The sequence below is a fragment of the Thalassophryne amazonica genome, chromosome 11 (assembly GCF_902500255.1).
Source record: "Thalassophryne amazonica chromosome 11, fThaAma1.1, whole genome shotgun sequence".
Taxonomy (NCBI): Eukaryota; Metazoa; Chordata; class Actinopteri; order Batrachoidiformes; family Batrachoididae; genus Thalassophryne; species Thalassophryne amazonica.
Genome location: NC_047113.1, coordinates 68,128,525 through 68,150,568, shown reverse-complemented (window position 1 = coordinate 68,150,568; position 22,044 = coordinate 68,128,525). Strand labels below are relative to the sequence as shown.

Genomic DNA, 22,044 nt, shown 5'->3' with positions numbered 1-22,044 from the left:
AGGAACAGGGTCGCCAAGAGCTTTGAATAACCGCCCAGAGTTATAGCCAACAGTTTAAAAGGCCATATTCAAAACCACATTCAGAGCACCCTGAGAATATTCATCACCAGCTCAACATGCAGGGGAGGTCAAAAAAGTGAAGCATCTTATAATATACATTCTATGAGGTTAAATAAATAGTTATGTGTCTTGTACAGGAGGGTAAATCAGCTACATTCCCACAGCAGCTTTCCATCTGAGAGCAGATGCCCTTTACAATAATGCCTCACATTTATCCATTAACACACACTGCCATCAAGAGCTGCCATGTGCTCAACTGCACTCTGGGTGCAATTTTAGGTCAGCATCTTGCTCAAGGACAGGTCGCCACATAGAGACTAATAAAATCAACTGTCCTTCGGTTAAGGGATAACATACTCTAACACCAGAGCTGCAGTCCATTAGTTCTACTGGAAACGAGAGTTGATGCTGAGAAGTGATTCAAGTTTTAGTAGCTCAGTGGGATAAGGAGTTGGTTACCAATATGTAGACCGGGGTTTGATTCTCAGTCACACTTCCTTTCTGTGTCCTTGGACAATACAACATCTGCATTGCAAGTAACCTGCATCAAAGTGGCATCCCATCCTGGGGGACTAAGAGAATCTCATTTGCTTCAGAATTCAGGGCTAAGCACAGGTATCAATCAATGGGCTTCGGGCCCCTGTTGGGCTTAGTAGTGAAAGGGTGATGGCCTTGGTGCAATCCATTGCTGTAATTCAACTTCTAAACAGGATCATCCTGCTAACACCATAGTCACCAAGAGCTCTCCAAAACTTCTCACTCAGCCACAAACTGAGAACCTGAAGCAGCTAAATGTGAATCTCTTTTTAATCAAATGGTATTTTTCTTTTTTAACCAATCGTAGTCAGTGTGTAAGAGTCAATAACTCCATCTCGGAGGTGACAACCATCAGCACAGGTGCTCCACAGGGCAGTGTCAGCTCACCACTTCTCTTCACACTGTACACAAATGAATGCTCACATATTCATTCAGGAAATTATGTTTTTATATCAGCTTATCACTCAGAAATAGAGAATTTCGTTCAGTGGTGTGACACCAACCATTTCATCTTAAATGTTTCTAAGACTAAGGAGATCGTCTTGGACCCTAGGTTTGTAGGGGACCGCAGTCCCGTGGTCATACACAACACACATATAAGCCAGGTTTTCAATTCAATTTAATTGAATTTCAATTTATTTTCATTTATTTAGCACCAAATCACAACAGAGTTGCCTTAAGGCGCTTCACACAAGTAAGGTCTAACCTTACTAACCCCCAGAGCAGCAGTGATAAGGAAAAACTCCCTCTGAGGAAGAAACCTCAAGCAGACCAGACTCAAAGTGGTGACCCTCTGCTTGAGCCATGCTACAGACATAAATTACAGAACAATTCACAAAATGAATATACAGGAAATGCTGTTGGTGCACAGGACAGGAGGTACTGTTTGCTCATACAAGTACCTAGGAATTCATTTAGATAATACTATTAGCTGGAAGGTCTATGTTGATAGTCTGTGTACTCAAATCCAGTAGAGACTACAGTTTTTACGCAGTCTCAGAGTTTTTGGTGTGGACCAGCGGATCATGTTTATATTCTACCAGGCTGTCCTGGAGAGCTTGATAAGGTGTGAAATATCAGTGTGGCTTGGTAACCTCACTGTGCAATTAAAAAACAAACTCATTTGATCAACACTGCTATGAAGGTGATGGGATGGAAGGAGTGCCAGGGCCTTTGCTCACATCCATAGAAGCGTGTACCTCCTTCAGCTATGAGAGTGTCTTGGTGACTTCCCTCACGAGTCCCTCATGAGTCTCCGACATGCACAGACCCTCAGTTTTTGAGAACTGCCGACTTCAGACATACAAACAGTACCATACTGTTTTCATTCCTTAAAGGTTCATATAAATGACATCTGACATGTATTCATTGACTTGGAAAAGTTGTATCATCACCTGACTAGTCTAAAGAAAACCAGCAGTAAAAAATGATGATTTCTAATCTAATAATCCTTATATTTCTTTTGTTCAATACTTATGGACACATGAATATAAATGGTTATTATTCCTAAATAGATTGAACAATCTATTTAGGAATCTATTTAGGAATAATTCCCTGCCTACTTCGGGTAGGGAATTATACAGTTTTGCCCCAAGTGAAGGAGCTCAAGTACCTTGGGGACTTGTTCACGACTGAGGGGACAATTGAGCGTGAGATTGGCCGGAGAATTGGTGCAACAGGGGCAGTACTGCATACCGTACTGCTGTGATGAAAAGTAAGCTGAGCCAAAAGGGGAAGCTATCGATCTACTGGTCAGTCTTTGTTCCTACTCTCACGTATGGTCAGTGGTGGACACAGTTCAGCTAATTCGATAACAGATAATTATCAAAGCTAATGTTTTTGCAAGCAGATTAGCTTTTCAGATAAGTTTTAAAACTATCACCGGACCAATTATCTTCCAATTAATTTAGTTCTGCTAACTTTCAGTTTGATAACTTTTTTTTTTTTTGCTGGTAAAGTGAAAGTTTAAAGTTTAACGGTCAAAAATGTTTGTAAACCCTAAAATCAAACATTTTAGTATGTCTGTTGTGTGTTTGTGGCAGACTGGCTGCCTGTCGCTTGCTGATGACATCATCATTAAGCGCAAAATGTGATTGGCGGGGAGCATTGTGGGTAGTGTAGTTCAGGTTCACTTTGAATGTTACAGTGAGTGTTATCGTCTGCTCGACACAAAAACAAAACGGACTAATTTTAACATTATTTTATTTTATTTCTCTGTGGCTGACGGTATAATTTAATTGGCAAGACTCAGTGGGGGAAAGGAGCTCTCACAGCGCAGGTGTGTACAGAGGGACTTTTCTTCACCATTTAGACATTGTTTTGGATTTTACAAAGGATGCTTTATGTGGATTATTTCTTCAGATGAATACCACTGAAACTAACAGGTAAGAATTTATATTTACTATGTGCCTTTTACTCGTATACGTATACGTATACTCGTATACTCGTTTACATGTATTTCAGGTTGTTTAAGCTGCAGGGTTCAAAGCGTGTGTAAAAAGCAGAAGCTTTTTAGTTCATACTTCTAATACTGTGTTTTACTTTTGGAAAATGAGGACAGTGTTTGGGGTTTGATTTTTTATTCATTAATTTTCCATGCGTTCTTATGTGTTTGTGATCCTTGAATTTACCCAGCAGTGAAAAATGAATGTGAAACTGGTTTATCAGAAGCCAACAGTGTAATCTGATGTTGCCGTGTCTGAATCAATACTAAAAGTTATCAGTTATCTGTAATAAAGATACATTTTTTAGCAGGTTATCAGTTCAGCGTCATAAAAGATAACTTTTCAGTTATCACATTAATGGTGATAGAAGCGAACGTTTTGGTTAGCTGTGCCCACCATTGCCTATGGTCATGAGGGCTGGGTTGTGACCGAAAGCACTAGACTGCGGGTACAAGCCTCCGAAATGGGCTTCCTCAGGATTAGAGATACTGTGAGAAGCTTAGTCATCCGTGGGGAGCTCAGAGTAGAGCCGCTGCTCCTTTGCATTGAAAGGAGCCAGCTGAGGTGGTTCGGGCATCTGGTAAGGATGCCTCTTGGGCGCCTGGCAACCGCTTATCTGTGACCGATCCCAGATAAGCGGTTGAAGATGAGTGATGACATTAAACAATATTTAAAAAAAACCCTTGAATTAATTGTGAAAATCTGCACTACAAGCACATATTCGCTATTTTATTTCAATCCCAGTGTGGAGGTTTACAGAGACAAAAAGTGGCAATGTCAAAAATATTTACAGGCCTGAGGGTATTTATGCACAAATAGGCATTGTGGTTGGATAACTCACAGCTGATTTTGCCACCTCTAATACAGGAGGTAATGTTTGTTGCCCTGTTCGTTTGTCTGACTTTTAGAAGAAGAAGAAAGTGTTGTGTGGGCCGCTGAAGAGGAGGTACTGCTGGCCCACCACCACCAGTCGGCGCCCTGCTTGGAGTGCGGGCTTCAAGCATGAGAGGGCGCCGAGACAACAGAGAGTGACAGCTGTCACTCATTTACACCAGCTGTCACCAATCACCACCTTCCCTACAAAAGCCGGATTATTACTCCACCTCCTCACCGAGAAATCAGCTACCGTTAAGGTAATTCTCTGCAATTCATACTTTCTGAGACTAATTATTGTTCTGTGTGCAGCCATATTCCTGAAGTCTGTAATAATTGGATTGGCGTGCAGTGAGAGTCTGCGACGTCTTCGCCTCTCACTCCATCCCAAGGAGCAACTGTCAGGAGCTGCACGGGTGATTCTGTATCGGAGGTGGAGGTTTTCCCTCCCTGAAGACCTGTGGGTGAAGGATTACTGGGACTGCAGACTTCTTAATGCAGTGTTCGCTCATTTTTGCACAGCGTCCAGTTATGTACGCATCAGATGCCAGCCAGGTGGCTTATGTGATTAATTTGCTTCATGGTGAGGCACGCGCCTGGGCTACGGCGCTTTGGGAACAGAATTCGTGGCTCCTAACGTCATACGCTGGGTTTGTACGGGAATTCAAACAGGTGTTTGATCATCCCAACAGAGGCGAGACCGCCTCGAGCGTGCTGCTGTCAATGAGACAGGGGCGCCGGAGCGCAGCTGATTATGCAGTCGACTTCCGCATCGCGGCTGCGAGGTCCGGCTGGAATAACGTTACGCTCTGCGCCGCCTTCGTAAACGGACTGTCTCCGGTCCTGAAGGAGCATCTGCTGGCTAAGGAGGAACCGCGAGATTTCGACGGGCTTATCAATTTGGTTATATGCTTAGACAACTGGTTGAATGAACACCGTCGGGAGCAGGCCGGGGGGCGTGGTCGGGCACAAGCCGTCCCTCTTTCCTCCGGGTCCGAAAGGGTGTCGTCTGTTAAAGATTTTGTATATATGTTATCACTGTTAAACGTTTGTACATTTGTCTTCTTTCTCATGAGAACGGTGTTGTGCTGTTTTGCACTTCACCCTGAGAATGTATGTGTTATTCAACCTTGTTTAGCTTTGTCTTCTTTCTCATGAGAACGGTGTTGTGCTGTTTTGCACTTCACCCTGAGAACGTACGTGTTATTCAACCTTGTTTTAGCTTTGTCTTCTTTCTCATGAGAACGGAGATGTGCTGTTTTGCACCTGTCTTAATGCAATCCTGAGAATTCAATTTTGTTTTAGCACTCTGGGGTCAATCTGAGCTGGGAATGAAGGACTGGATGTACTTATTGTTATAACATAACTTTGTTTTCGCAGCCTCTAACGACTGGGAGCAAGAGAACGTTTTGACTATTGTGATGTGGTGTTTAGTGTGAAGGAGTGTGGAAGACAGGACACTTCAGGCAGATGCAGAACAGCTGATACCTGCAACAGACGAACGAGATGTGCTGACCTGAAGTGTTCTTCCTTACAGCTGCACTTGACGTATGCGTTTATGTTATGGGAAGAAACTTGTCTTGCGTCATTACCCCCACCCTTAGGACAAGTTTCTTGTTTATGTGATGAGGGCGTCTCTTAATAAAAAGAGCGGAAAAGCAGGCCAGACTTTAGTGTAGCCTTGGTGTACAGCCTGGCCGCACTCCGCGCGTAATATTTGATTTTCTGTCTCACTGGTGTTTCTTGACTCTGTTTGTCTTGTTAAAGGTTTTAAAAATGTTTGGAGGAGAAAATACCCAACATTGACTGGGGGCTCGTCCGGGATCTCAACAACACCGGAGGTGTCCGGCGGAGGTTGTCAAGTCCAGACGTAAATCCTTGGCCAAGGTCTGATCGATCGATTGATCGTGTCTGCAATTGTCGACCACCGTTGGCATCGTCTGGTTGACGAGATTTTCCCGAAGACGACAGACAGGAAGTCGAGTCAGTGAGTAAAATTTCTTTGTAAACAGTACTGAGTGAGTGGTGATCAGATCACATAAAACAGTTAAATTCCGCAAGCGATGATACAGAATCGCCTGTTAATGCAAAGCAGTTAAACTCTGTAAGGAGGGTGCGGACTCCTCTGTTTTAATACGCGTACCGGTAGGGGATAAAAGTGATCACATAAAACAGTTAAACTCCGTAAGCGATGATACAGAATCGCCTGTTAATGCAAAGCAGTTAAACTCTGTAAGGAGGGCGGACTCCTCTACGGTTGCGAGGGACGCAAGTAGTTAAATTCCGGAAGGAGGATACGGACTCCTCTGTTTTAATACGTAAAGGAAATCCCGGGTAGAAATACGTGCACTGTAAAAAGTAGTTAAATTTGGCAGGGACGGCGGAGTCCCCTAAGGCAGGACATTAGTTAAATTTCACGGGAGGGCGAGCTCCCCTGACATAAGAATACGCGTACGATTATTAGGAGTGTTTCTATGTGTAAATAGTGTTTTGCGCAAGTGTAAATAACTGTGTGAAAGTGTAATACTTTGGACAACGTTAGTGACAACCGTGCGTGTGGAAGCAGAGGCAAGTGATTCCGCTTCCTACGGGGAGGTGAAAGGAATCAACCACACGACGGCAAATTAATTGTCACGTCCAAAGAAAGTGTGAAAACTTCAGATTTAGAACACCCTAGGTGTGCCCCCGTCTGAAGTCCAAATTATAACAAGGGATAATAAAAATGGGGGGTAAGACGTCTAAAAATAAGGAAAATTTATCAACTGACGACTGGAAAGTTATGGAGGCAAAAAATCCAAAAGCAACAAAGAAATTGGAGACCTGGATAAATAAACATGACTTTGACGGACGACTGAACCTGATCAGTATACAGAAGCTAAAGAAGGAGTTAGAACGGGAACATAAAGGTGATGAGAAAAAGATGCAGAAAGTAGGGGCAGATTTAGTGGCATTTTGGGAGGAAGAAGCAGAGAACAGACAGAAAGGAGCAGAGAAGCGACGATTAGAGAAAGCAAGGAAAAAGAAAGCTGTAGGTAAGGCAGAAGAAGATGTGATAATTCAGCACAGAGAGCCAGAACAGCCTCAACAATCACCGCCGGCTGGATCGTCGGTGACAAAGAGACCTTTATCTCCTCTACCAGAGGATGACGATGTACCGCCACCACAGTATGATTTGGCGGTAAAACCTAAGGTAAAAAGAGGAAAACCAGAAAAACCACAAACACGCAGTCAAGCGAAAGTGCCTACAGCCCCTCCCATGGTGGAACATAGTGATCAGGGAGGTGCCTATCCTATGATAGAAGTACCAAATCCTCGTGCAGGAACAGCAGGACAGCTACCAACCATGCTCGTTTATCGGACATGGAATGCTGATGATATCAAAGCAGCAGTCGACATGATACCATCGCCACATGTCGATATTGAGGGATTTATGCAGGATATAGAAAACATTAGAACATCTTACCACCTTAATGGACCTGAAGTCCAACAGGTGTGGATGAAAGCATGTGGCCCTAAATGGAGTCAGGTACGCGGAGACTGGAATCCTGCAGATCAACAAGGCGTGCCACTGACACATGATGATCTAGTCTTGAAAACAAGAGTGGAAGCTATGATTACACGTGCAAAAGGAGTGTTAGGACCAAAGATAAATTATACTGAAATTACCAGGACAACTCAGAAAGAAGGAGAGCCATGGACAGAGTTTAGGTGCAGATTTGAGAATGTGTTTAGGGTCCATAGTGGCATATTGCCAGAAACACCTGTGTATGAACAACAATTGAAAAACGCTCTGATCCAACATTCCAATAAGGATATAAAAGCTTGGATACAGAAACATTGGATTGGATTGCCTACAGGCACATTGGAAGACACACATACACACTGCTGTCATGCAGAAGAAGTCTTAAAGCAGAAAAAGACAAGAAACAGCGACAAAGGAGTGTATGTAGCACATGGAGATGACGAAATATATTACCAGCAGGGTAACTTAAGACAGCAGAAGCAGTGCAAACGCCCCAAAAAGCCATGGCAAAATAGACAAGGTGGACAGCCACAACGTCAAGGACCATGGCAACCACAACAGCAGCCCAGACAGGGAGGGCCACCACGTGGTCCCCTGATTTGTTGGAACTGTGGAAGAGAGGGACATATGTATAGAAATTGTCCGAATCCACCTACTGAGGGAGCAGCAGGAGGAATTCCACAACGGAATAATCCTCCTCAGCCACAGTATCCACAATGACTAGAATCCATAATCCATGATTCCACATCATATAGGCAGTCTGATTGCGATATGGATCTGTGTGCCTTGCTGGGAAATCCGGTACCAAAACCAGAAGTGGCTTTGTTGGTAAATGGACGACCAGTGACATTCCTTTGTGATACAGGAGCATGTAGAACCACATGTAATGACAACATACCTGTCCATCAATTAAGCAACGAACTCTTTAGGGTTCGCTCTGCAAATGGACAAACATCAGACGTCCCTATCACCAAACCCATAACGTTGACAGATCCATTTGGCCTGACGTGTACTATGTCAGTGTTAAGCATGCCACAATGTCCAGTTAACCTCCTAGGACGAGACGGATTGACTGCATTGGGCTTGTCCATAATTGTGGAACAAGGGAAATTAGTTGTTGAACGCACAGGAGGCGTTAACATAGTAAGAGAAGAAAGCGCTGACCCCACATTCCACTATTACTATACATTTGACATCTCAGAAGAAGATGCTGCAGGATGGGGTAAAGATGTCGTCTTGCAAGCGACAGCCCTACTAAAAAATCCTGAACAACAGATGTCACCACCTGACCTGCATGTCACAATGTGGCATAAAGATCCTCCAGGTCCGGATGGTGACTATGAAACTAAATTGAAAAATGTTTCACCTGTGAAACTGACAATGACCGATTTGATTCATGATGGCAACTCAATAGCCGTCATAACAGTAACAGGCGCCACTGAAGATGTATCAAAATTGAAATTCACAGGTATGCCATTACATATGTCACTTTGTAAGCCATATTTGACAGAATGGCAAGAATTGGGACTGACAGTCATAACAGCTTTGTCAGCCTCTGATTGGAGTAGAGTTGGCCCACGAACGGAGTTCAGTCCATCAACCAAGTTGTATAAAGTGCTAGTTAATGTCTCATTGGTGCTGACAGCTGGAACACACATTGATGCGTCCACTTCACAATCCTGAGTGTTTCAGTTGAGTCCTGAAGAGGATGCTCTTCTCTCTTCAGTACCGTCAGGATTGTGGACAACAGGTCCTTCAGACGTAGGACTGATTAAAAATGCACAACCTGTAGTTATAAGGCCAAAAACAGAATACAGACCATGTGTAAGACAGTATCCATTGAAACCTGATGCAATTGAAGGAATCAGGCCAGTAATAGAGGATTTATTAACAGCAGGAGTAATAGTGCCATGTCCAGATTCACCATGTAACACACCCATATTTCCTGTGAAAAAGGCTCCGCCCTCAGTGGGGTGGAGAATGATTCAAGATCTGCAGGCAGTAAATGCTGCTGTGATTAAAAGAGCACCATGTGTCCCAGATCCACACACCTTGTTAAATTCGCTGAGACCAAATTCTAATAGTTTCTCAGTAATTGACATAAGTAATGCATTTTTCTCTGTGCCAGTACACCCAGATAGTCAATTCTGGTTTGCTTTTACCTTTAAAGGACAACGATATACATTCACCAGATTACCGCAGGGTTACGCAGAGAGTCCAACTATTTATTCTCAAGTCATGTCAGCATGTTTAGCCAATTTCGTTCCACCGGCAGATAGCCAACTATTAGTGTATGTTGATGACATTTTGATTGCCTCTGACACACGAGAAAACTGCATAACTGACACAGTAGCATTATTATGTTTCTTATTTGACAATGGCCACAGAGTGAGTAGAAACAAAGTTCAGTTGTGTAGGGATAAAGTAAAATATTTAGGACATGAGTTATCAGCCACAGGGCGCACGATCCTGTCTGACAGGAAGGAAGCAATTTTGCACGCTCCAAAACCACAAACCAAAAAGCAGATGATGTCATTTCTTGGATTGACAAATTACTGCAGGGCATGGATTCCTTGCTATGCAGAGTTGACTAGTCCACTTTCTGATTTGATGTACAAAGATGATATTTCAATGTCAACCGTGTTGGAATGGAACAAAGATGCTGAGGAAGCCTTTGTAAAAGTAAAACAAACATTAGTGTCATCCACAGTTTTGGCACTACCAGATTATAGTAAACCATTTACTCAAACAGTTGATTGTAAGAATAAGTTCATGACTAGTGTTTTGGTTCAAGTGTATGGCTCAAAATTGAGGCCAGTTGCCTACTACTCATCTAAATTGGATGCAGTAGCAAGTGCTTTACCACCATGCGTACAGGCTGTTGTTGCGGCCTCTATGGCTGTTCAAAGTAGCAGTAATGTTGTTCTATTCCATCAGTTGACATTGAAAGTTCCACATGCAGTCTCTGCACTTTTGTTGCAGACAAACATGAGCCTTTTGTCCCCAGCAAGACATCTTTCGTGCATGTCCTTGCTATTATCACAGCCACACCTTACGATAGAGCGCTGTACAACATTGAATCCCTCCACATTGATACCTTTACCTGAGGATGGTGAGCCGCACAATTGTCTTGATGTAGCAACAGTTTGTACAAAAGCACGCCCAGACCTCCGGGACACACCCATCCCAAACAGTACAATCGTGTATGTGGATGGTTCTTCCACCAAAAATGCTTATGGACAAACACAATCTGGATATGCTGTCGTCACAAATTCAGAAGTATTAGATTCTGCTTCATTGCCATCGTCATTTTCAGCACAAGCAGCTGAATTAGTTGCTTTAACTGCAGCTTGCTATCTGTTTCAAGGTACGGCCGTATCAATTTATACAGACAGCCAGTACGCTTTCAGCACAGTGCATGTGTTTGCAAAACTGTGGGAGGAGCGTGGAATGGTGACATCATCTGGAAAGCCAGTGACTCATGCCACTCTCCTAACTGCCCTACTGCAAGCTGTGAAGTTGCCTCAACAAATTGCTATATGCAAATGTGCGGCTCACACTAAAGGCTCTGACAGTGTTTCAAAAGGAAATGATTTTGCTGACAGAGTAGCAAAAGAGGCAGCAGCAGCTTCTTCTATTTTTGTTATACAGGAAACAACTCCAGATTTGTATATAGGTCGTACACTGCTTGCTGATATGCAACAGCAGGCAACAGACAGAGAAAAACAAATGTGGATAGCTAAAGGCGCTACGTATGCAAATGACTTGTACGTATGACCACAAAAGAAACCCATATTGCCAAAAAATATGTTTAAATGGGCAGCTATTATGAGCCATGGCGTGACGCATGTCTCATCAGGGGGTATGATATCGCAATTGCAATCTATTTTTTGTCTTTATGGGTTCGATGCATATGCAAAACAGCATTGTAGAGCATGCATGATATGTGCAAAACACAACTCACAAGGCAATTTGAGACCCCAAAGAGGTAAATTTCCAACACCACAATATCCCTTTCAAGTGATTCATATGGATTATATACAGCTGAGTAAACATGAAGGGAAGGAATTTTGTTTAGTCATAATTGATGCCTTCTCAAAATGGGTAGAATTGTTCCCTACAAAACATGCAGATTCACTTACAGTGGCTAAAGCATTATGCAAAGACATCATCCCACGATTTGGAATACCAGAAACAGTCTATTCAGATAACGGAGCGCATTTTGTTAATGCAATAGTGCAATACGTAGGAGAAGCACTACAGGTTAATCTCAAAAATCATTGTGCTTATCATCCACAAAGCGCCGGATTAGTGGAAAGGATGAATGGAACAGTAAAAAACAGACTTAGAAAGACAATGGAGGAAACAGGCAGACCATGGACACATTGTGTAGATTTGGTAAAAATGTATATAAACATATCTAGTACCATGGGGTTGACACCGTATGAAACATTGTTTGGCAGAAAATATCGATTGCCATATTATGGACAAATTTGGGATGTACCTGAGGAAGCCAATTTGGCGGATTACATGAGAAAAATGTTAGAAGGACAACGAGGGAGAGTTCCAAACACTGATGATCCCATTTCTCCACAGGAGGACCCTAAAGTGGTACCTGGAGACTGGGTGTTGATAAGAAGCATCAAGAGAAAACACTGGCATTCACCTAAATGGGAAGGGCCCTATCAAGTACTACTCACAACACCCACAGCTTTGAAAATTGGGGAAAGAAGTACATGGATTCATTTAACTCACTGTAAGAAAGTCATTCCTGCAGACACAGACAAACAGTAAGAACAGTAGGACAAGACTAGTAATAGTGTGTGAGCTTGGTGTTAAGATCCAGGTTAGACACGAAAGCTAGCAGAAGACATTAAGAAGCCACTGTTCTGAACATAGGTGTGCTGTAGTGTGCAGAAATGGCGAAAGAAAAAGATAAAAAGAAAGGGGGTTTCTGGACCCCACGGACAGTCCTTGTTATGCTACTTTTCTTTTTTGAATTGGTATTATTATTAAAAGCCATGAGCACGGGACATGATAATAAGGATCACATCCACAGATTGCAGAGACCAAAAAGAAGTAACAAAGACCCCAGTCCGATAATCAATGCCACAGTACATAGCTGTGATGGGAATAATGCATACCGATTTGGTGTACAGGCCTGCATTCCTAGAAATACTTCTGTGATCATCTCTGTACCATATAGTGCTCTTATCCATGGAATGCCGGATGGTGACAGAGGGACTAATTACGGAAATAGTTTCTCATGGTATATGACCAACGATCAACAAGATAGGAGATGGGAAACGTTGGTAGCCGATGAATGGAGTAGATGGACACCAAGATGGGCACAAACCGAGTGGGCTAAGTACCAGAGTCAAAGTCTCAAAATGTATCAAACAGATGATAAGCTGTCTATAGTGGTGAATACCACAGAAAAAGGAACCATATTCCCACCTGATATAGAGGGAGACTGTTGGTTGTTCCTCCTTTGGGTATACAAACAAGGAAAAGATCCGTATTTCCATTTCTTCCTCTGTGAAACAGATAGAGTACAGCAACCAATATTGACCGACTTAAGTACGTCAAAGGGGGTGTCCATACAAGCAAAGGGGGTGCCCATACAAGCAAAGGGGGTGTCTGTACAAGGCACAAAAGACGTGAAGGCAGATGACTGGTTCCTAGTAACTACAGGAATTAGTGGACAAAATAACAATTGGCTTTTAATGGCAGAACAAGCAGGACTAGCAGCAAAGAAGGACTGTGTTGTGTGTATGGGACCCAGACCTATATTACAGGTAATACCGGCAGCATTACCCAAAGACTGTCTACTGACTGCTATGACACAGACATACATTGCGGCAAACAACAAATGTTCTAAGTGGGACAAGATCTATCCAGTGACCAAATTGACTAAGATTAAACCTTTATTCTCAAGCAAAGTTGGGCATGCTAACCATACATGTGTACACTTGACAGGGACAAGTAAGACTTTGGGTAGCTTAAACCACACCGCCTGGTGTAAGAATGTGGTCCATAGTACTCCCACATTCAAACCTGTCGGGAGGAGTGACGTATGGTGGTGGTGTGGGGATAACAGAATCTTTGACAGACTGCCACGAAATGTGTCAGGTTATTGTGCATTAATATCATTATTGTTACCAGTTGAAGCCATACCCATGACCCCTGAAGACGTTACGACATATGCAGCCTCTCTTATTCCCGAAGATTGGCAGAAAGACGTAGCCAGACATAGAGTGAAAAGAGATTGGAAAGGAGTGGGAAATCCAACATATATTGACGCAATAGGAGTCCCCAGGGGAGTGCCTGACGAGTATAAACTGGTTAATCAAATAGCAGCTGGATTCGAATCTTCCATCTGTTGGTGGTGCTCCATTAATAAAAACGTGGACAGAATAAACTACATCCACTACAATGTACAGAAATTAGGAAATTGGACTGAGGAAGGATTTAAGGCTGTCCATTCACAGTTAGAAGCCACGTCCCTTATGGCCTTCCAGAATCGCATTGCTCTGGATATGTTGTTGGCAGAGAAAGGAGGTGTTTGTGCCATGTTCGGAGAACAATGCTGCACATTCATTCCCAACAACACAGCTGCAGACGGCAGTCTCACTCAAGCCATTGACGGGCTGAGAACGTTGAACAGGAAGATGAAAGAGCACAGTGGAGTAAACACCGAAGGCTGGGATTGGTGGCTGGAAGGGATGGGAAAATGGAGGTCTTTGATTTCTTCACTATTAGTGTCTATAGCAGTATTTGCTGCAATTCTAACATTGTGTGGATGTTGTTGTATTCCATGTCTCCGAGGCCTTGTAAATAGAATGATAACCACAGCAATAAGTCCAGGACCAGGAGGGGGTCCAGCATCATATCCACTTCTGGGGACAGATGACGACAAGGAGGACGATGGCTCTCCTGACCTGTACCCAGACCAATGGAAGTATGATGACCCAGACACCGATGATGGTGACAATGATGACATCACCTCTGGGGTGTAAGCCTATAGAGAAAACATACCATGATGAACCTCTTAGTGAAAATCTCAAAAAGAAGTGCTAAGCTGAGTGATGCCTACTGTATGTTTAACAGGCGATAAACAGGAGGGGAATGTTAAAGATTTTGTATATATGTTATCACTGTTAAACGTTTGTACATTTGTCTTCTTTCTCATGAGAACGGTGTTGTGCTGTTTTGCACTTCACCCTGAGAATGTATGTGTTATTCAACCTTGTTTAGCTTTGTCTTCTTTCTCATGAGAACGGTGTTGTGCTGTTTTGCACTTCACCCTGAGAACGTACGTGTTATTCAACCTTGTTTTAGCTTTGTCTTCTTTCTCATGAGAATGGAGATGTGCTGTTTTGCACCTGTCTTAATGCAATCCTGAGAATTCAATTTTGTTTTAGCACTCTGGGGTCAATCTGAGCTGGGAATGAAGGACTGGATGTACTTATTGTTATAACATAACTTTGTTTTCGCAGCCTCTAACGACTGGGAGCAAGAGAACGTTTTGACTATTGTGATGTGGTGTTTAGTGTGAAGGAGTGTGGAAGACAGGACACTTCAGGCAGATGCAGAACAGCTGATACCTGCAACAGACGAACGAGATGTGCTGACCTGAAGTGTTCTTCCTTACAGCTGCACTTGACGTATGCGTTTATGTTATGGGAAGAAACTTGTCTTGCGTCATTACCCCCACCCTTAGGACAAGTTTCTTGTTTATGTGATGAGGGCGTCTCTTAATAAAAAGAGCGGAAAAGCAGGCCAGACTTTAGTGTAGCCTTGGTGTACAGCCTGGCCGCACTCCGCGCGTAATATTTGATTTTCTGTCTCACTGGTGTTTCTTGACTCTGTTTGTCTTGTTAAAGGTTTTAAAAATGTTTGGAGGAGAAAATACCCAACATCGTCGTCCCCACGTTCCACTGCCAGAGGGCTCCGTGTGGCAACAGCTCCCCCTGCTGACGAAGCTATGGACACGAGCAGGGCCAAATTAAAATCAAATATCAGACAAAGGAGGCTGGCCCGCGGGGAGTTTTTTTACTGTGGCTCTTGTGAGCACATGTTAAAAGACTGCCCCAAACGATCAAACTCCAACGCCCATCCTTAGGAACTGGGCTAAGGGTGGGCCATAATATGCACACGGGGAAAACCCATAAATCTGCACGAATCCCAGTAACAATCCTGAGTGGGGATTTAACCCTTCACGCCCCAGCACTGGTAGACACGGGGTCAGAAGGGAATCTGCTGGATAGCAGATGGGCAAGGGAAGTAGGGCTCCCTCTGGTGGCTCTGCCTTCACCATTGAAGGTGCGAGCACTAGATGGCACTCTACTCCCGTTAATTACACATCAGACACAGCCCGTGACCTTGGTTGTGTCTGGGAATCACAGGGAGGAGATCGTGTTTTTTGTGACACCTTCTACCTCCCGAGTGATTTTGGGATTTCCATGGATGGTGAAGCACAATCCCCGGATTGATTGGCCGTCTGGGGTGGTGACGCAGTGGAGCGAAACCTGCCACCGGGAGTGTCTTGGATCCTCGGTTCCACCCGGAATCACAGCTAAAGAGGAGGTCAAAGTCCCCCCCAAACTGACGGCGGTGCCCGAGGAGTACCACAATCTTGCTGATGTCTTCAGCAAAGATCTGGCACTCACTCTTCCCCCACACCGACCGTACGATTGTGCCATCGATTTGATCTCGGGCGCTGAGTACCCGTCAAGTAGATTGTACAACCTCTCACGTCCGGAACGCGAATCGATGGAGACCTACATCCGAGACTCCTTAGCCGCCGGGTTGATTCGGAACTCCACCTCCCCGATGGGTGCGGGTTTCTTTTTTGTGGGTAAAAAAGACGGCGGACTCCGTCCATGCATTGACTACAGAGGGCTGAACGAGATTACGGTTCGCAATCGATACCCGTTGCCCCTGTTGGATTCGGTGTTCACGCCCCTGCATGGAGCCAAAATATTCACCAAACTAGATCTTAGGAATGCGTACCACCTGGTTCGGATCCGGAAGGGAGACGAATGGAAGACGGCATTTAACACCCCGTTAGGTCACTTTGAGTACTTGGTCATGCCGTTTGGTCTCACTAATGCCCCCGCGACATTCCAAGCATTGGTTAATGACATCTTGCAAGACTTCCTGCACCGGTTTGTCTTCGTATATCTGGATGATATACTCATCTTTTCTCCGGACCCTGAGACTCATGTCCAGCATGTACGTCAGGTCCTGCAGTGGTTACTAGAGAACCGGTTGTTTGTGAAGGGCGAGAAGTGTGAGTTCCACCGCACGTCTTTGTCCTTCCTGGGGTTCATAATCTCCTCCAACTCCGTCGCCCCGGATCCGGCCAAGGTTGCGGCGGTGAGAGATTGGCCCCAACCAACAAGCCGTAGGAAGCTGCAACAGTTCCTCGGCTTTGCAAATTTCTACCGGAGGTTCATTAAAGGTTACAGTCAGGTTGTTAGCCCCCTGACTGCCCTGACCTCCACTAAAGTCCCTTTCACCTGGTCGGATTGGTGCGAAGACGCATTTAGGGAGTTGAAACGCCGGTTTTCGTCTGCACCAGTTCTGGTGCAGCCTGATCCTACTCGCAAGTTCATAGTGGAGGTGGACGCCTCTGACTCAGGGATAGGAGCCGTGCTGTCCCAGAGCGGGGAGTCCAACAAGGTTCTCCATCCATGTGCCTACTTTTCCCGCAGTTTGACCCCCGCTGAACGCAACTATGACGTGGGCAATCGGGAACTCCTCGCGGTGAAGGAGGCTCTTGAAGAGTGGAGACACCTGTTGAAGGGAGCTACGGTGCCTTTCACGGTTTTCACGGACCATCGGAACCTGGAGTACATCCGGACCGCCAAGCGGCTGAACCCCAGGCAAGCCCGCTGGTCCCTGTTCTTCGGACGCTTTGACTTCCGGATCACCTACCGTCCCAGGACTAGGAACCAATGATCCGACGCACTGTCCCGGGTGCACGAAGAGGAAGCCAAGGCCGAGTTGTCAGACCCCATCGAGACCATCGTTCCCGAGTCCACTGTCGTGGCCACCCTCACCTGGGACGTGGAGAAGACCGTCCGGGAGGCCCTGGCAAGGAACCCAGACCCGGGGAACGGTCCTAAGAACAGACTCTACATCCCACCAGAGGCCAGGGCTGCCGTCTTGGACTTCTGCCACGGATCCAAGTTCTCCTGTCATCCCGGAGTGCGTAGGACCGTGGCAGTGTTCCAGCAGCGCTTCTGGTGGGCGTCACTGGAAGCCGACATCCGGGTCTATGTCCAGGCCTGTACAACCTGTGCTAGGGGCAAGGCGGATCACCATAAGATCAGGGGCCTCCTCCAGCCCCTGCCTGTGCCTCATCGCCCCTGGTCTCACATCGGCCTGGACTTCGTCACAGGCCTCCCGCCGTCTCAGGGCAACACCGTCATCCTTACGATAGTGGACCGGTTCTCCAAGGCGGCCCACTTCGTGGCCCTCCCGAAGCTCCCGACGGCCCAGGAGACAGCAGACCTCCTGGTCCACCACGTCGTGCGTCTGCATGGGATACCATCGGACATCATTTCGGATCGTGGTCCCCAGTTCTACTCGCAGGTCTGGAGGAGTTTTTGTGAGGAACTGGGGGCCACTGTGAGTCACTGCCAGAGGACCTTCTCCCATGACAAGACCTGGTCATAAACTCTGAGTCTTGACAATCAGCTTTTATCTATAGGACTATGTAAAAGAAAAGACCTTTGCTTAAAAAAAAAATGCATCAGTATTATCTTATTCTTCGTATATAAAACTTCTAATGTTGGTTGTATTGATTAATCAAACAAAATGCTTTGCATATATTCATTCCATTTTATTGGCATGTGTTCCTTGTAACTGATGTGTGTTTAAGTGTGATCTTTCTGCATTATCAATATGTTGATGGTGAAATATTCTGTTTTGACCAAATGGAGTGTTTAAGTGATGATTAATAAGGTGTATCGATTCGAGTGTCTTAGAACAATAGTATACCAAAATAGTTAATGTGTTTAAATAATTGAATCATTTCTGTCTGCCTCTGACATGAAGTTTTCTGTGAGATTACACAGGAGTTTAGTGATGTAAGTCCCCCTTTTAAAGTTAGAACAGAGTTATGCTCCTTCACTCTCTCTCTGTCTTTGCTCTTTTTCCCTCTTCATTCCTCTCCTCTTCCTTTCTTTTGTCTCTTCGCTTTTTGCAACTCTCTTCTTTTCTTTTAAATGCTTAATTTTTATTTTTGGGTCAACAAGGCCCCATTGCTAAGCTAAGCTATGCTAACGTTACCACGTGGCATTCATTCATCCTTTATTCTTTGACAAACTTTTAACAAAGTTTTAACCTGGCGCTTTAAGGTACGTCAAGTCTTTTGAATTTTTAAGAGCACTTCTGATCTGAACCTTTCAAAATAATAGCGAATTTATAGAAAAGCGACTCTCCTTTTCTGTCGGCTATTTTTCCAATGCTCTTAAAGTTTTATCTTTTCCTAATTTAAAGAAGACTTTTGATCTGGCTCCAACAAACTTTTTAAAAGCTACCAGAAACCTTTTTTGACAAACGCCTTCCACTTCTGGGGTCCAGCAGCTGACGACGGAGCTGATTTCAAACCTGACTGCAAGCAGTCACCCTGTCGGTAAAACCAGCCGACACAAGCTGTTGGGATCACCCGGGGAGACCACTGAGTTAACCCCTGACCCAAGTGAGCACACTGCAGAGCCTACATCACTGACGGACAGACAGACCGTCCGAACCACCTTTTCAACGGACAAGGTAGGTGACCTAGTTAAAGGTTCCAGAAAAAGGGTTTTGTTGTCATTGGAGCAGCTGGTTGCTCCACTGACATAAAAGTGGCTCCTCCTTTTTAACCATATTCATGTTTGTTTAATAATTTTCTTAAAACAATTGGCTTCAATTTCATCACTAAATTCTAACCAGATTTATTTACTTAAAGTCTTTAAGCTTCATCTCTCCGCTCTCTTTCAATGTCTCATGAGTTAGTAAAAACTGTGTCCATAAATGAACTCATTTAATCACTGTCCACAAAATGCCAGTAAACTGTTCACGTCTTGTATAATTGTAAATAAATTGTAAATATTTCTGCTGTCATTCATTTGGTGTTCAGAAGGAAACCTTTGGTCAATCGTATCATAGAATTCAGACTTTCAGACCCAAGACTGATTAATTCAATAGAGACTGATTGATTCATTTGAGACTGATAAATTAATGAATGTTTAAATTAAAGTACCTATGCTTCAAATAGGTGGTGCCCCTGAGTAAATTTAATATTAAATAATAATTATTAAACCCTAAAATTATTTTGGTGACGCATTACATGAGGTCCAGGCCAATCTAATTCAATTTGGGAGTTTAACAATACCTGATTACATTTTATTTTGGTGCTCCCATGCAAGCCGATCTAGAATTGACCAAATTGTTACATCTTTATGGTCCCTCGTTGTGAGACCTAAATATTTGCTACATCAGGTATCAGGAGGTGGTTTTTTTATGCACGGAGCATCTTCTTTCCTCATACCAGACATGGAAACTTTATTTTTATTTTTTTTAAATAATAGCTCTTGGCAGTGCTGCCCAAAGACTGCCGTATCCCACAAGAGTGCAGCTCTTTTGACCCATATTGCTTTTCAGAAGATTTACCTCGAGCAATGTGTCACAACTAATGGAGCAAAGGCTAAGAAGAACAAAATGCCAAAACTTGGCAGATATCAAAGTGGGCATTTTACACACAGGAACCACATATCCTTCCTTAAATTCATAAAGCCAAGTACCTTAGCCTTGGATTCTTGTTGATAATTAAATGCAAATAACTTTGTGGGCTTGACAGACTGTTAGAGAAGTGATAATGTATGTAAGTGCATGTTCTCCCGAAATAAACTCCACTTGTGTGAAGTATTCTTACCTGCGACAGCTCCTTGGCATCTACGCGGCCACTGTTATCCACATCGAAGCGTCTGAACATAATATCAACCAGCTGCTTCCTGGCAACCATGCTGTCCTTGTGGCTCCCGTATATGTTAGAAGCCATATATCTTCTGTCATTCAGCTCCAGAATTTTGGTTTTCATCTGACGGTAATCAATCAATCTGCAGTTGTCATCTGGGAGAGAAAGAAGAAAAGTATTGCTAAATGGTGAGGAGGAAGGAGAGAATATTTACCAACAGGCACAACGTCCTGAAATGATTAATCAGTTGGTCAAAAACAGTCAGCCATTCATCAAACAGAAAGGCCAACATGTTCTTGAAGGAGTTGGTCAATAGATGGCAAAAGGGCTCCACCTCCATAAGGGAAGGTGGGTTTGTTTGTTTGTTTTAATTTGAATTTTTGCTTTTAAATTGAAGAATTCGCTTGACTGAATTATGCATATTACAACTGCGTATGATGAATTGGAATAAATTTTGGAAGAAATTAGCACAGCTCAGCAACAAGTCTTAACAAATATGACTGACAACCTAAAACCAATTAATGTTCGAAAAAGGTAAAAAAAAAAAAAAAAAAAAAAAAAATGTAATTATTTAAATTGCTTAAATGTTGCCACTATCAAAGCCTTGTCAAATGTCCACCCTTATGTTCTTTGTTTTACATAATTACTAATTATTTACCTTTAGGAAAAAAATTAGTTGAGGAACGAATTCTAATGGATATTATTCACTATGTCCTTACATTTTATAGACTAATCAGTCCCTGCATTTCCTCTCCCTTGTTGATGTAGCTTCAATGTGTTTCAGTGTTTTAGGGATTTGGTATTTTGCTGAAGGGCAGTGACACACATCAGCGATCTTATGAATTCTGAAAAAAATATTCAACCCACCAAACCTTAAGTTCTCTTGTTTTTATAGACTGAATAACCGATTAACCACCCAACCAATGAACCAGCCACCCAACCAACCAACCAACCGAAAAAAGCCAGTAACTAGTTGTAGACTTATCCATGACATTCACTATCATAAAACTCTTTATTGCTTATTTAGTTACAATTTAAATGCTAATACTAAGTCTATGTAAATGTTTGTTAACATAATTTTCTTATGTTTCATAATTAGAAGCATAAGAAAATTATGTTATTTGGACACAATGTGATCATATGCAACCAATCATGTGCAACCAATGTACCCATTTAATAATGTAAATCCAACAGACTTTTTCATCATTCATGATTAAAACAAAAATTTGTTACATTTCAACTGTCAGCCAATTAACACCAGTAAAAATGAAAACATTATTAAACAAGCTGATATTTTATATTCAGTGAAAGACAAAATGTGAATTTTTTTTTCCATTTTACCAAACAATGACTGTCTTACAGTTTCTTGCTGCTTCTACCTAAAATTCAACAAAGACTGATGTAGAGATCTGTCACACAGGTGTCACCAGTGTTGCCACAGTTACTTTGAAAAAGTAACTTAGTTACTTTACTGATTACTCAATTGTAAAAGTAACTTAGTTACTTTACTGATTACTCAATTGTAAAAGTAACTAAGTTAGATTACTAGTTACTTTTTTAGTTACTTTTCCCAGCTGCCGACAACAACCCTCTGCCACCTCAACATGACAATGATACCTGTTTTGCCAAAACTC

At 43.3% G+C, this 22,044-nt stretch overlaps 1 protein-coding gene across 6 annotated transcripts in view; it reads right to left on the bottom strand.

Moving 5' to 3' along the window:
* Positions 1 to 22,044, bottom strand: part of fstl5 (follistatin-like 5) — a 661,980-nt gene that overhangs the window by 287,640 nt on the left and 352,296 nt on the right. For all 6 annotated transcript variants that reach the window (XM_034182069.1, XM_034182072.1, XM_034182073.1 and 3 more), the window contains exon 5: positions 20,369 to 20,565. In XM_034182069.1, coding sequence (XP_034037960.1) covers positions 20,369 to 20,565 — 197 coding nt within the window. The remainder of the gene's footprint in view (positions 1 to 20,368; positions 20,566 to 22,044) is intronic.